This window comes from Ranitomeya variabilis, chromosome 7 (assembly GCF_051348905.1).
Source record: "Ranitomeya variabilis isolate aRanVar5 chromosome 7, aRanVar5.hap1, whole genome shotgun sequence".
In the NCBI taxonomy this organism is placed as follows: Eukaryota; Metazoa; Chordata; class Amphibia; order Anura; family Dendrobatidae; genus Ranitomeya; species Ranitomeya variabilis.
The window spans coordinates 36,829,220-36,842,290 of NC_135238.1; the positions used below are offsets into that span (position 1 = coordinate 36,829,220).

The following is a 13,071-nucleotide window of genomic DNA, read 5'->3' on the forward strand; positions in this document are numbered from 1 at the left end:
AACTCCTAGCCGCGGTCTACAGACCAAACATTCGGCATGGGCAGGGCCTTGGGGGCAGATCCCAAGTGCGCTCAACCATGTGAAATAACGTGCGCTCAGGAACATTGAGGAATAGAGCTATCGGATAGCTCTACCCGTTCAGTTCCTTTAGGAATAGGGCTATGGGATAGCTCTACCCATTCACTTTGTTCATGGATAGCGCTATCGGATAGCTCTACCCGAACAGTATTAACTACAGAGCTTTTTCATACACAAGGTAGGAGTGGCAGGAGTGGTACACCAGGTATGTATGTTTGCTATTAGTCTGCACATACGCCAGTCTGGTGCGTGGGTACACCCCATTGAGAGGTCAATCTGCTGCGTGGTTACACCCCATCGCGTGAACCGTAATCACAGCGCACGCCCGAAGGGCGAGCAATCACTCATAATTCTACTAATAACGAGAAAGAAGAAAAGAAAAAATGATGCAAAAGTAAGAGAAAAGAAGAAGAGAAGAAACAGAAAAGAAAAAAATGATGGTTGGAGAAAAGATGAAAAAAGCGACGACAAAAAAGAAATAGTGAAAAATAAGGAAACAAACAGGAAAGTAAGAAAGAAAGAAAGAAAGAATTAAGAAAATAACAAAGTTGGAGAAGAAATTTGAAGAAGACGATGGACGAGGAAGAAGAAGAAAAGTAGAATGAAGATGATAATGGTAAAGATGGAGATGAAAAAGGAAAAAGAAGAATAATTAAGATGACGGTTATTATAATGATAATGATTATGAAGGAGATGGAAATTAAGCCAGGAAGGAGATAAGGTGAACATAAGATGAAAAATGAAGAGACTGATGAAGTAAATGAGTAATTAAATAAAGAAAAAAATACAGAAGGAAGATTAAATCAAAGAAAAGAGCAAAATGAATATATAAATACCATGTCCTTTGAAGGCAGCTTTGAAGACTGGAGCAATCGCCCGTTCTCCAAAATCATCAGCTCGCGTAACAAGTGCTTCTTTCACAATCTTATATCCAGCAAGTATCACCATTTTATGGGGTCCAAAATGCAAAGTAAATATTTCCCCATACTTCTCAGAAAGCTGCAAAATACCATATTTTTTAGTCATATAAAACATTAATTTGAATAGTTTCTCTTTAAAGACAAAAATTGTATTTTCAAACCAGAATGTCAATCAAACAGAGCAAATAAAGATTAACTTCCAACAAGCCACAGTTGTTGTTGAGACCATGAAGCTGGGCAAATATGCAAAAATCTTGACATGATCAAGGTATCGTATATACTCAAGTATAAGCTGACCTGAGTATAAGCCGAGACCCCTAATTTTGACACAAAAAAAACAGGGAAAACTTAATGACTCGAGTATGAGGCTATGTGCACACATAGCAGTTTTTACTGCGGAACCGCAGCGTTTCTGCAGCTGCGGGTCCGCAGCAGTTTCCATTGCATTTACAGTTACATCTAAACCCTATGGAAACCGCAATCCGCTGTGCACATGCTGCGGGAAAAACCGTGCAGAAACGCAGCGGTTTACATTCCACAGCATGTCACTTCTTTTGTGCAGAATCGCTGCGATTCTGCACACATAGGAATGCATTGATCCGCTTACTTCCCACATGGGGCTGTGCCCACGATGCGGGAAGTAAGCGGATCATGTGCAGATGGTACCCGGAGTGGAGGAGAGGAGACTCTCCTCCAGTCCCTGGGAACCATACTGTATTTGTGTAAAAACAAAAGAATTAAAATAAAAAATAATGATATACTCACCTCTCAGCGCTGCACGCGGCCGTCCGGTCTCAGGGTTGCTGTGCGAGCAGGACCTGCGGTGACGTCGCGGTCACATGACAGTGACGTCACGAAGGTTCTTCTCGCACAGCATCTTTGGAACCAAACCGCCGCGTGCAGCGCCGAGGAGATCCGGACATCAGAGGGGGTGAGTATAACCATTTTTTATTATTTTTAACATTACTATTGATGCTGCATATTGCTGCATATGCAGCATCAATAGTATAGGAGTAAACCCGCAGCGGAAGCCGCAAAACAAACCGCGATAAATCTGCAGGGATAACCGCAGCGGTTTTGCCCTGCAGATTTATCAAATCCGCTGCGAGAGCACCCGCAGAGCACACCGCAGAGTGTCCACATAGCCTAAACCTAAGGTGGAAAATGCAGCAGCCACTGGTAAATTTCAAAAATAAAAATAGATACCAATAAAAGTAAAATTAATTGAGACATCAGTAGGTTAAGTGTTTTTGAATATCCATATTGAATCAGGAGCCCCATATAATGCTCCATACAGTTCATGATGGCCCCATAAGATGCTCCATACAAAATACGCCCCATATAATGCTCCATACAGTTTATGATGGGCCCCATAAGATGTTCCATACAGATATTTGCCCCATATAATGCTGCACATGGCCCCATATAATGCTGTACATGGCCCCATAAGATGCTCCATACAGATATTTGCCCCATATAATGCTGCACATGGCCCCATACAGATATTTGCCCCATATAATGCTACACATGGCCCCATACAGAAATTTACCCCATATAATGCTGCACATGGCCCCATACAGATATTTTCCCCATATATATGCTGCACATGGCCCCATAAGATGCTCCATACAGATATTTGCCCCATGTAATGCTGCACATGGCTCCATACCGATATTTGCCCCATATAATGCTGCACATGGCCCCATACAGATATTTTCCCCATATATATGCTGCACATTGCCACATAAGATGCTCCATACAGATATTTGCGCCATATAATGCTGCACATGGCCCCATACAGATATTCTCCGCATATAATGCTGCACATGGCCACATAAGATGCTCCATATAGATATTTGCCCCATATAACGCTGCACATGGCCACATAAGATGCTCCATACAGATATTTGCCCCATATTGTTAGGGGTCGAGTTCCCGCCTCTGCACAGGGGGAATCTCGGTCCATCTCCGCTGCGGTCTCCCATTCTTCTTCTGCCGCAGTGGAGCCTGCTCAGCAGAGACGTCGGTCCCAGCGTCTCGCTCGCTCAGTCTGACTCTGTACTAAGAGTTACTGCTGCTTTTCCTGCTTCTGCCATGGAAGTCAGTGCTGGGCAGCGGCAGGGGTGGATTAAGGGTAGCCAGGGCCCCGGGCAGTTCAGACACTGTGGGCCCCCCCCGGTCATGTGACGGGGTCATGCGACGGGGTCATGCGACGGGGTCATGTGTGTCATGTTACAAAGATTTTGTAAGTCGCCACCATAACACGGTAGACACTTTTGGCCGGGCCCTACTCTACTGTAACCTATTAAATATTTGTTAAAATATGCAATACAGTTTAGGTATATTATGATTTAGTTTTCCCTTTTTTAAAATGACCAATATCACATACAAGGAACAAATACCACCGCACCATGACCAGACCACATATTAAAACCACAGTGATCGAATAATATCACATACAAGGAACAAATACCGCTACACCATGTCAAGACCACATATTACCACCACTTGGTGACCAAATAGCACATACAAGGGACAAATACCGCAACACCATTTACAGACCACATATTACCACCACATAGTGACTGAATACTACAATACTGATCAGTAATAAAAAAAAACAACACAATACTATCACCACAAGTGCCAGTATTCACAGGAGATCTGTACTTAGTATGCAGTGTCTGTGTAGAGGTTATACAGCGATCACTGGTGACATTATACACAGGATCTCTGTATATAGTATACAGTGTATAGTGTCAGTGTATAGGTAACACTGACTCACCAGTGACGTCTCTAGGTGAAGTCCTTCATGCTTCATCCAGCACAGACCGCCATAATTTCCTGTGTGTCCAGCATATTACCCCCAGTGTGTCCAGCAATCTGCCTCAGTGTGTCCAGCATTGCCCCAGACAGTGTGTCCAGCAATCTGCCCCAGTGTGTCCAGCATTGCCCCCAGACAGTGTGTCCAGCAATCTGCCCCAGTGTGTCCAGCATATTACCTGTTATGACCTGGTGGTTACGGAGCAGTACTGAGATGACCTGGTGGGTAAAACCGATCATGGATAAGCTCAGAGGAGGTGGCAGCTCCACCGACAGTAATCACTATGATGACCTGGTGATTACGGAGCAGCACTGAAATGACCTAGTGGGTAAAACAAATAATGTACAAGCTCTGAGGAGGTGGTAGCTTTACTGACCGCAATTCCTACACCTAACACCAACACTAGAAATAGCCGTGGAGCGTTCCTATCTCTGCCTAGATGCCTCGTCACAGCCCAAGAACTAACTACCCCTGAAGATGGAAACGGAAAACTATCTCGCCTCAGAGAAACCCCCAAAGGAAAGATAGCCCCCCACAAATATTGACGGTGAGTGGAGAGGGAAATGACAAACTCAGAAATGAAACTAGATTTTAGCAAAGGAAGCCATTACTATCTAAATAGACAGAGATAGAAAAGGCTACTGTGCGGTCAGTATAAAAATCTAAATGTCCACGCAGAGTTTACAAAAAATAACCTCCACACCGACTCACGGTGTGGAGGGGCAAATCTGCTACCCCAGAGCTTCCAACTAGCCGGAACAATTCATAATGGCAAGCTGGACAAAAGAGACATAACATAAACTTGAACAGAAGGTGATAAGCAGGGATACACCCAAGAACTAGCAGACTTATCTTAAGCTGAAATGGACTGGCCAACAGAGCACTTCCAGGAGAGGACTGAATCCACAGGAAAAACATTGCCAGCTGGCATAGACTACAGACTAGAGCCCAGTTACATAACGAGACCAGGGAACCGATTGGTGAATGCAGCTGCTAAGTTCCACTCAAAACCACCAGAGGGAGCCCAAGAGCAGAACTCCCAAAAATACCATTCATAGCCACAGGATGGAGCCCAAGAACAGAATTCACAACAATTACCCCAGTGTGTCCAGCAATCTGCCACCAGTATGTCCAGCATATTGCCCCAGTGTGTCCAGCAATCTGCCCCAGTGTCTGACTCCAGCATATTGCCCCCAGTGTGTTCAGCAATCTGCCCCAGTGTGTCCAGCATTGCCCCCAGACAGTGTGTCCAGCAATCTGCCCCAGTGTGTCCAGCAATTTGCCCCACTATGTCCAGCATATTGCCCCAGTGTCCAGCAATCTGCCCCAGTGTGTCCAGCATTGCCCCCAGACAGTGTATCCACCAGCAATCTGCCCCAGTGTCTCCAGCATTGCCCCCAGACAGTGTGTCCAGCAATCTGCCCCAGTGTGTCCAGCATTGCCCCCAGACAGTGTGTCCAGCAATCTGCCCCAGTGTGTCCAGCATATTACCCCAGTGTGTCCAGAAATCTGCCCCAGTATGTCCAGCATATTGCCCCAGTGTGTCCAGAAATCTGCCCCAGTGTCTGACTCCAACATATTACCCCCAGTGTGTCCAGCAATCTGCCCCAGTGTGTCCAGCATTGCCCCCAGACTGTGTGTCCAGCAATCTGCCCCAGTGTGTCCAGCAATCTGCCCCACTATGTCCAGCATATTGCCCCAGTGTCCAGCAATCTGCCCCAGTGTGTCCAGCATTGCCCCCAGTGTGTCCAGCAGCAATCTGCCCCAGTGCCTCCAGCATTGCCACCAGACAGTGTGTCCACCAGCAATCTGCCCCGGTGTGTCCAGAATTGCCCCCAGACAGTGTGTCCAGCAATATGCCCCAGTGTGTCCAGCATAGCCCCCAGACAGTGTGTCCACCTGCAATCTGTTCCAGTGTGTCCGGCATTGACCCCAGACAGTGTGTCCAGCAATCTGCCACAGTGTGTTCAGCATTGCCCCCAGTGTGTCTAGCAATCTGCCCCAGTGTGTCCAGCATTGCCCCAGACAGTGTGTCCACCAGCAATCTGCCCCAGTGTGTCCAGCACTGCCCCAGACAGTGTATCCAGCAATCTGCCCCAGTGTCTCCAGCATTGCCCCCAGTATGTCCAGCAATCTGCCACAGTGTGTCCAGCATTGCCCCCAGTGTGTCCAGCAATCTGCCCCAGTATCTCCAGCATTGCCCCCAGTGTGTCCGACTCCAGCAATCTGCCCCATTGTCTCCAGCAATCTGCCCCAATGTCTCCAGCATTGCCCCCAGTGTGTCCAGCAATCTGCCCCAGTGTGTCCAGCATTGTAGCCTGCCCAGGCCCCCCGGATTTCCGTTAGCAAAAAACCAAAAAAAAAAGCGAGTTCTCCTCGCCTGACCTGTGCGCTCCAGTGTCGAGCTCCCTCCAGCAGCGCGCACTCGCCAGCGACTGACAATGACGTCAGACGCTGGTGACGTGTGCGCTGTGTCTGCGGCTGACTTCAGCTGCCAGCGTCCAATTGGCTGGCGGCTGTTGTTAACTATTGACGTGCGGGCGCGCGCCCGCACGTCAATAGGTGAAACTGCCGCAGTGCCGGTAGGAGCCCGGTGAGCAGATGAAACGAGGCCCGATGCGGGCCCCCTCTCTGCCCACCGGGCCCATACGCCAGTCAGGGCAGTAATGCCCTGACTGGCGGTGTGAAATCTGAGCGGTAGCCGAGGGCCCCCCCACACCGCTGGGCCCTGGGCTACCGCCCAGATTGACCCTATTATAATCCGCCCCTGGGCAGCGGCAAGCAGACGCTTCTGGGACTAAGTCCTGCTTTTCTCGTTCTGAGCGTGCCCAGAGTAAGATCTCTCAGTGGAGATCGAGGGTCACATGATCAGATACTGCAGCTAAGGCCATTGGTCCTTCAGGAAGGTCCTGTAGGTGCTCACGCTCTGTAGCAGCCTCTCATTGGTCCTTCTAGGAAGGTCCTGTACGTGCTGCAACTATTTAAGGCTCGCATGGCCGCACGGCCATGCGCTAGTATTGTTCTATGTTATGTGCTTTGTGCCAGTGTGGTCATGTGAGTTTGTGTTCAGGGACCCGGCTGAAATAAGCCCCTACAATGCTGGCACCTCCGGCGAGGAGATTTTGTGTGAATATATTCAGGGACCTGGCTGAAATAAGCCCCTAGAATGCTGGTACCTCCGGCGAGGAGTTTGTGTGCATGCATGACCACTGACTGCTCTCAGTTGAGTAGCTAGCCTGTGCCACTGTGGAGTCTAACAGGGCGCAGTGCTTTGAGTTTCGGCTACTCTGTGAAGTAACAGGGTTAGCTCATACTGCCATATAGTACCACCATTTGCTAGCAGCAGGTTCTCCTGCACGGTGGACCCCGGACTGCGAATGCATCAGTTATAATAAAACCTCTATATTTACTCGGTGCGTTCCGCTAGCCCTAACACATATAATGCTGATTATGGCCCCATAAGATGCTCCATAGAGACATTTGCCCCATATGCTGTTGCTGCGATTACAAAAAAATGACATACTCACCTCTCAGGCCATCTTCCGCGTCCTCTGCACTGACTGTTTAGTCAGAGGGCGGCACACCCACTAATCATGTCATCGCACTCTCTGACCTGAGCGACACTGCAGAGGACGAGGAAGTTGGAGCGGTGCCGACGGGGGAACGGGGAGCAGGTGAATATCGTGTGCTGCATTATACTCACCTGCTCCTGGTGCGGTGTCTTTGCAGGTCCCTGGTTCTCCGGCGCTGGCAGCTTCTTCCTGTAGTGAGCAGTCACATGGTACCACTCATTACAGTAATGAATATGCGGCTCCACCCCTATCGGAGAGGAGTCAGGTCCATATTCATTACCGTAATGAGCGGTACCTTGTGACCGTTCGCTACAGGAAGAAGCTGCCAGCACCGGAGAACCAGGGACACCGCGTCAGGAGCAGGTGAGTATTATTACACAACTCCCACTCCTCCTCCCCTGCCGACCCCTGGGTATGACTCGAGTATAAACCGAGAGGGGCAATTTCAGCCTAAAAAAATGGGCTGAAATTCACGGCTTATATTCGAGTATATAAAAGTCAATGCAGCCGTGCCAGCCTTCCCACTCCACCACCAACGTCAGCTTGTAACAGGCACCATGTATCGGACACTGCCGCATCAGTATGAACGCTCACCAAATACGGCTTTGCAGCCCCAGTACCATCTTTATCTAACAGGCAAGACCTACGCTGGTCATTATTTATATTGCGGCCTCAGCATTTGCTTCACTGAATGGGGACATACTAATCAATTATAACTTTCCCCTACGGGACATACAAGTACGACCTATTGACGCACCAATATAACGCGGCACTGTGATCAAGGCCACAGCAAGGCCGAAACGTTTTTTTGCTTGTCGCTTATCACCTATCAATAAAATATATCTCACTGGAAGCAAAATTCCTGTTAAGGGTGCAGTGATCATTGACTTGTACGTACATAGGGGATTACGTTTCCTGTTCACTAGCACCTTTAATCCGAACTCAAGTCGTGTGCTAGCCATTCGTTTATTCTGTATACTCGAGTATATATGGTATGTTGCCTTAACACTAAACTCAGAGAACAAGAGGCCTAAAGGCCTGATAGGAACAGCTGAAAATAAGCTTGACAGGAGAGAGTTGGAAACAGCTAGTATATGAAGGATCTACGCTAACTGGAGTGATGCCCTGAACTAAAGAAGGAACCTGGACTTAAAAGCTCAGTGGTGACCTTTAGTGATGAGCGAGTATACTCGTTGCTCAGGTTTTCCCGAGCACTCTCGGGTGGTCTCCAAGTATTTATGACTGCTTGGAGATTTAGCTTTCCTTGCCGCAGCTAGATGGTTTGCAGCTACTAGTCAGCTTGATTACATGTGGGGATTCCCTAGCAATCAGGCAACCCCACATGTAATCAGGCTGGCTAACAGATGTAAATCATCCAGCTGAGGCAAGGAAAACTAAATCACCAAACAGTCATTAATACTCGGAGATGACCCGAGCGTGCTCTAGAAAACTCGAGCAACGAGTATATTCGCTCATCACTAGTGACCTTGAGAGATTTTCTGCATCAATCTGGCCACAGCTACACAAAATGGCCACAGCTACTGGGACAATAAGAGGAGTCTTGGCCTGGATGCTAAGTGGTACTATAGTTAGAGACAGTGAGAGGAACTGTGCCTGGATGTGAGTTGTGACCAAAGATACAGTGTGTGTCTCTAGAAGCAGTTGCACCCACCCTGCATAGGTAAGATAGTGCAAGGCATGCTGTAATGGTTGCCTGGAACCCCAGAGTAGTCTGCCTGTGATTGTAAGTGATCTGATGTTAGAGTGAAATAGAATATTACTCTACAACCACTAAGCTCTCTGCCTCAATTTCAAAGTGTAACCACCAAGCTTAGCGCTTCAATTCCTGTCCTGAACACTAAATGGTACTGAAGCCTAAGACAGTTTGTGGAGCTGTGGCAGGAGGTGAGTTGTCATCTGAACTGGGAGTCTATGACTTGGGACAGTGGTGAAAAAATTGTGGCCTGCATTAGGAGAACTAAGCAAACAGTGTGTGTATCTAGAGGAAGATGCTTGAATATAATATGTATTCCCATTACTTTACAAGGTCTGACTAATCAAAAGAATTCACCACTTCCATTAAAATATAACCTTTGCTTTGTGGTTTGAGTATCCAATATTGTGCCAAGTGAACAAGACTGGATAGGTCAAACAAAGCCCTCTCAATAGCCCTATTGTGTTTTATCCATTTAGCTCGTGCTCTCAGGAACTGTAAGTGCTACATTGGCCGGCCTCATACTGAGTAATTTGTAAGTTTACCCTGCAATGTCCTTAACTGCACCGTCCCGGGAGTCGTGTTAAATAACAAAGACGCCCACAACTGCTGGCCGACTTCCATATTTATTCTTTGATAAGGGCCAAACCACACTTCATTGAGGAGATTTCAAAAGCGTATCTGATGAAACTCAGTTTAGCAGTTTATGATTAATTAACTCATTCGTTGATTTTTGAGCTTAGAACAATTTCTTTGGAGCTCAGTTGGGGTCATAACTATAAACAGGAATCATGACAATCAACTATTTAAAGAGTAACATAATCTTTATGCATTTCTTTATGTTTTGTAGACACTTTACGGTGGGAGTCCGGATCCTGACTCCCGAGACCCTCACCAATCGTTCAAAATACGACAGAGAAGTGTGCAGTGCAGGAGACACAGTATTCCGTTCTGTGTGCTCACTCGGACAGGAGCTTTCCATTCCTGCTTCCCTCTCTGCACACTTCTCTGCCAATTTTTCAGTGATTTTTGAGGGCTTCATTTCTGTAACCACCCACCAATCTAGAGGCATGAAAAGTGCCTGCAAAATATATAAAAAATGCACAAAAGTTTAGTTCTTCAATATTTTCGTGTGTCCACATATTTTGCCCTTTTTCATGTATTAACCATTAAAATACACCTTGCTTAGCCTTTTATAACATACAACCGCTCAGAAAGCTGAACGTTAATTCCCTGCCAGTAGCAGAAGACATAACACCTCGGCAGAAGGCAGGGACCTGCAACCAATGAAGACCTCCACCATCTATACAAATTATATTTCCCACAGCTTCTAGGAACTGATAAAAATGTTTTTTTGTAAACTGCCGTGAAAAAGAACCCAACAAAATTGTGATCCTATCAATAAATATTATTAAAGAGGATGACCAAAAATAATCTGGTGCAGTGATCGATTTGGCAGAGCAGATTTGGCTTTTCTGATCCATGGTGATCAACTGTTAATCTCAAAGAAAGTCCAACAGCAATGCCCACCTTTACTAATGCTCATGTGCTTCAATGGACATAAATCTCTACATCCATTGTAATATTTGGTAGAAATGCTTCCCAGGATATTGGAAACTGTTATAGCACCAGGAGAGACAATCAACCCCATAATATAATATTAGCCAAAGATTACAAATGAAATTATAAATGCCCTTGTAAATGGTATTGGAGTTACATTTGGTCACACAGTAAATGCTATGGTATTTTCATTCATCCATTTTTTTCTTCTTCCAATGTTTCAATAAAGGAACGAGGTACTAACTTAGTAAATTAACACAGTGAAAATCATGATAGCAGGACATGGTTGCATACATATCCAGCAACATGACAAGTCTACAGCTCTTAAATAGGTTCTTGATTTGAACAATCCCTATTTTATTAGATGATCCCTTGACAATAGGTTGCTCACAAAGTGTCCAGATACAGGTAACACCAGTGATCAGGTATTATTTCTGGGAAATCTGACAGTATTTAATCTCTCTCTCTCACCACCATAACAAATGAAGAGTTACACAGTGACCATTCACATGAATGATTTGTGTATAATGCAGTTAAGAACAAAACCTCCAGACCTTTAATGTCCACCATGAATCCATTCATACCTGTCTCATTCAGCAACCACCCCCAATTCCTTTGCCCCCAGCTAAATAATGTTGCACCCTCCTTGACTATATAGTAAGTACAGTATCCTACCTGCATCAGAGATTCGTAGGGCCTGTTCAGGTCCACTATGTGGAGATTTCCAATAACCGGCAGAGGCATAGGTCCAGGGGGCATCTTTGCTGTGCTCTTCCTAATTCCATTTATCCAATAGATGAATAGTGCAATGAAAATTGAAAAGTATACTAACACATCGGCTCTAGCCAAAAAGTAGGTGATAAAAGCCATAGCGAAGTACTGGTAAGAGTCTGTTCTGATTGTGCTCCTGTCCTTATATTTATACACTTGGGCTTATTTTTCCTACATGTGTTAATCTTTACTAGGGCACAAATAACCTATAATAAACTGATTGGCCCATTGCCATTTACCTTCGTCAGAAAATCTTGGCTTAGATTTCACAATCTTGTTTTTACATACATAACATTATACATTTCATCCAAATGAATGTTGGCCAAGTGCATTATAATGTGATGTGTACAGTGGGATAAAGGAATATGATTTGCAATTTTTTTATCTTATCTGTTCTGCAGATGTACCAGCACCAAGGGGTAAAGTTCACATACTAACGTTTGGGGACACGAATGAATCTATTTGCAGTTATAGCAGGATGAACTTTATATCTCTTATGCTCTTTTGCATTAGATTTAGTGTATTAAAGGTTTTAGTAAATTACCAATATAATCAGCTAAACTGAATTTTTGGGCCTAAGATTGAAAAGATTTTCCAGTTTTAGAGATGTCTGTCAAATACATCTATGGGAGCCTAGAAGTTGCGACTCCAACATTGGTTTACATTGAAGAAAGGGAATATCATCGAAAAAATTGTGCCTGGTTTTGCCACGTAGGACGTTACCTGCAGAATAAGCCCAATATTAGTAGATGGTTCCTCCTCACCTACAGTATTAGCTATAGTTCATTCAGGAGGACCAATCAAGTTAATGCGTGTTTTGGATAGTAAATATTTTTTTTTCAAGTGAATCTTGAAATTGAAAACCTTTTCCTGCTTTCCATCACGGATTGCAGTTGAACTCTAGAAGCTCAACAGTGATGAGATTAGATTATCATTGGGGAACATTTTGATCAAAACAGTGGTTAAAGTGAACCTGTCAGCAAGATTTTGCTCAATAACCTACAGACACTGTCAGTTTGGTGCCATTATACTGATTGACTGTGGGCGGGGCTGTGGATGGGGCTGTGGGGGGCTTTATGTGGTGCTCTTCTTAGATATTTATCCTTATGGGCTTATGACAGGTCACTGATCCTTCAATAAACATAAGGATGAATGACCTCGGGGAGATCAAAACATCCAACACCGCGGAGACACCATCACATGTTTCTCAACGCAGTGATCCAGAAACTGATCCTTCAATGACCTGCCCCCTATTTTACATACTGAATATACTATTGTTTGAAAAAAAAATAACATTCATCATACAGGTGCTGATGGTGGCGCCTGCACTGTAGCATGACACAATGTATAATGTGCATTTATTCATTTTATTTAACCCCTTAACGACCGCCGATACACTTTTTAATGGTGGCAGTTAAGGGTACTTAATCCTCAGCGCCGCTTTCTAACGGCACTGAGAAATAAGGTTATAGTGCCCCCCCCAGTGACAGAAATTCCCTGGGGTCTCAGCTACCAGGGGTAGCTGAGACCCCTGAGAACATGATTTTGGTCGGTTTTTACCGACCCCAGTGTTGCGATCACTGTTATTCACAGAATAATGGCAACCGCAAAAAAAAGTCAGATTTCCCATTT

At 45.4% G+C, this 13,071-nt stretch overlaps 1 protein-coding gene across 1 annotated transcript in view; it reads right to left on the minus strand.

Moving 5' to 3' along the window:
- The window catches only part of LOC143785744 (cytochrome P450 2K1-like), a 48,249-nt gene extending 36,658 nt beyond the window's left edge, over window positions 1-11,591 (minus strand). The window contains exons 1-2 of the mRNA XM_077274836.1: window positions 11,344-11,591; window positions 915-1,077 (exon numbers count right to left, since the gene is read on the minus strand). Of these exons, the coding sequence (XP_077130951.1) occupies window positions 915-1,077; window positions 11,344-11,538 (358 nt within the window). The 5' untranslated portion in view covers window positions 11,539-11,591. The remainder of the gene's footprint in view (window positions 1-914; window positions 1,078-11,343) is intronic.
- Window positions 11,592-13,071: the final 1,480 nt, after the last annotated feature.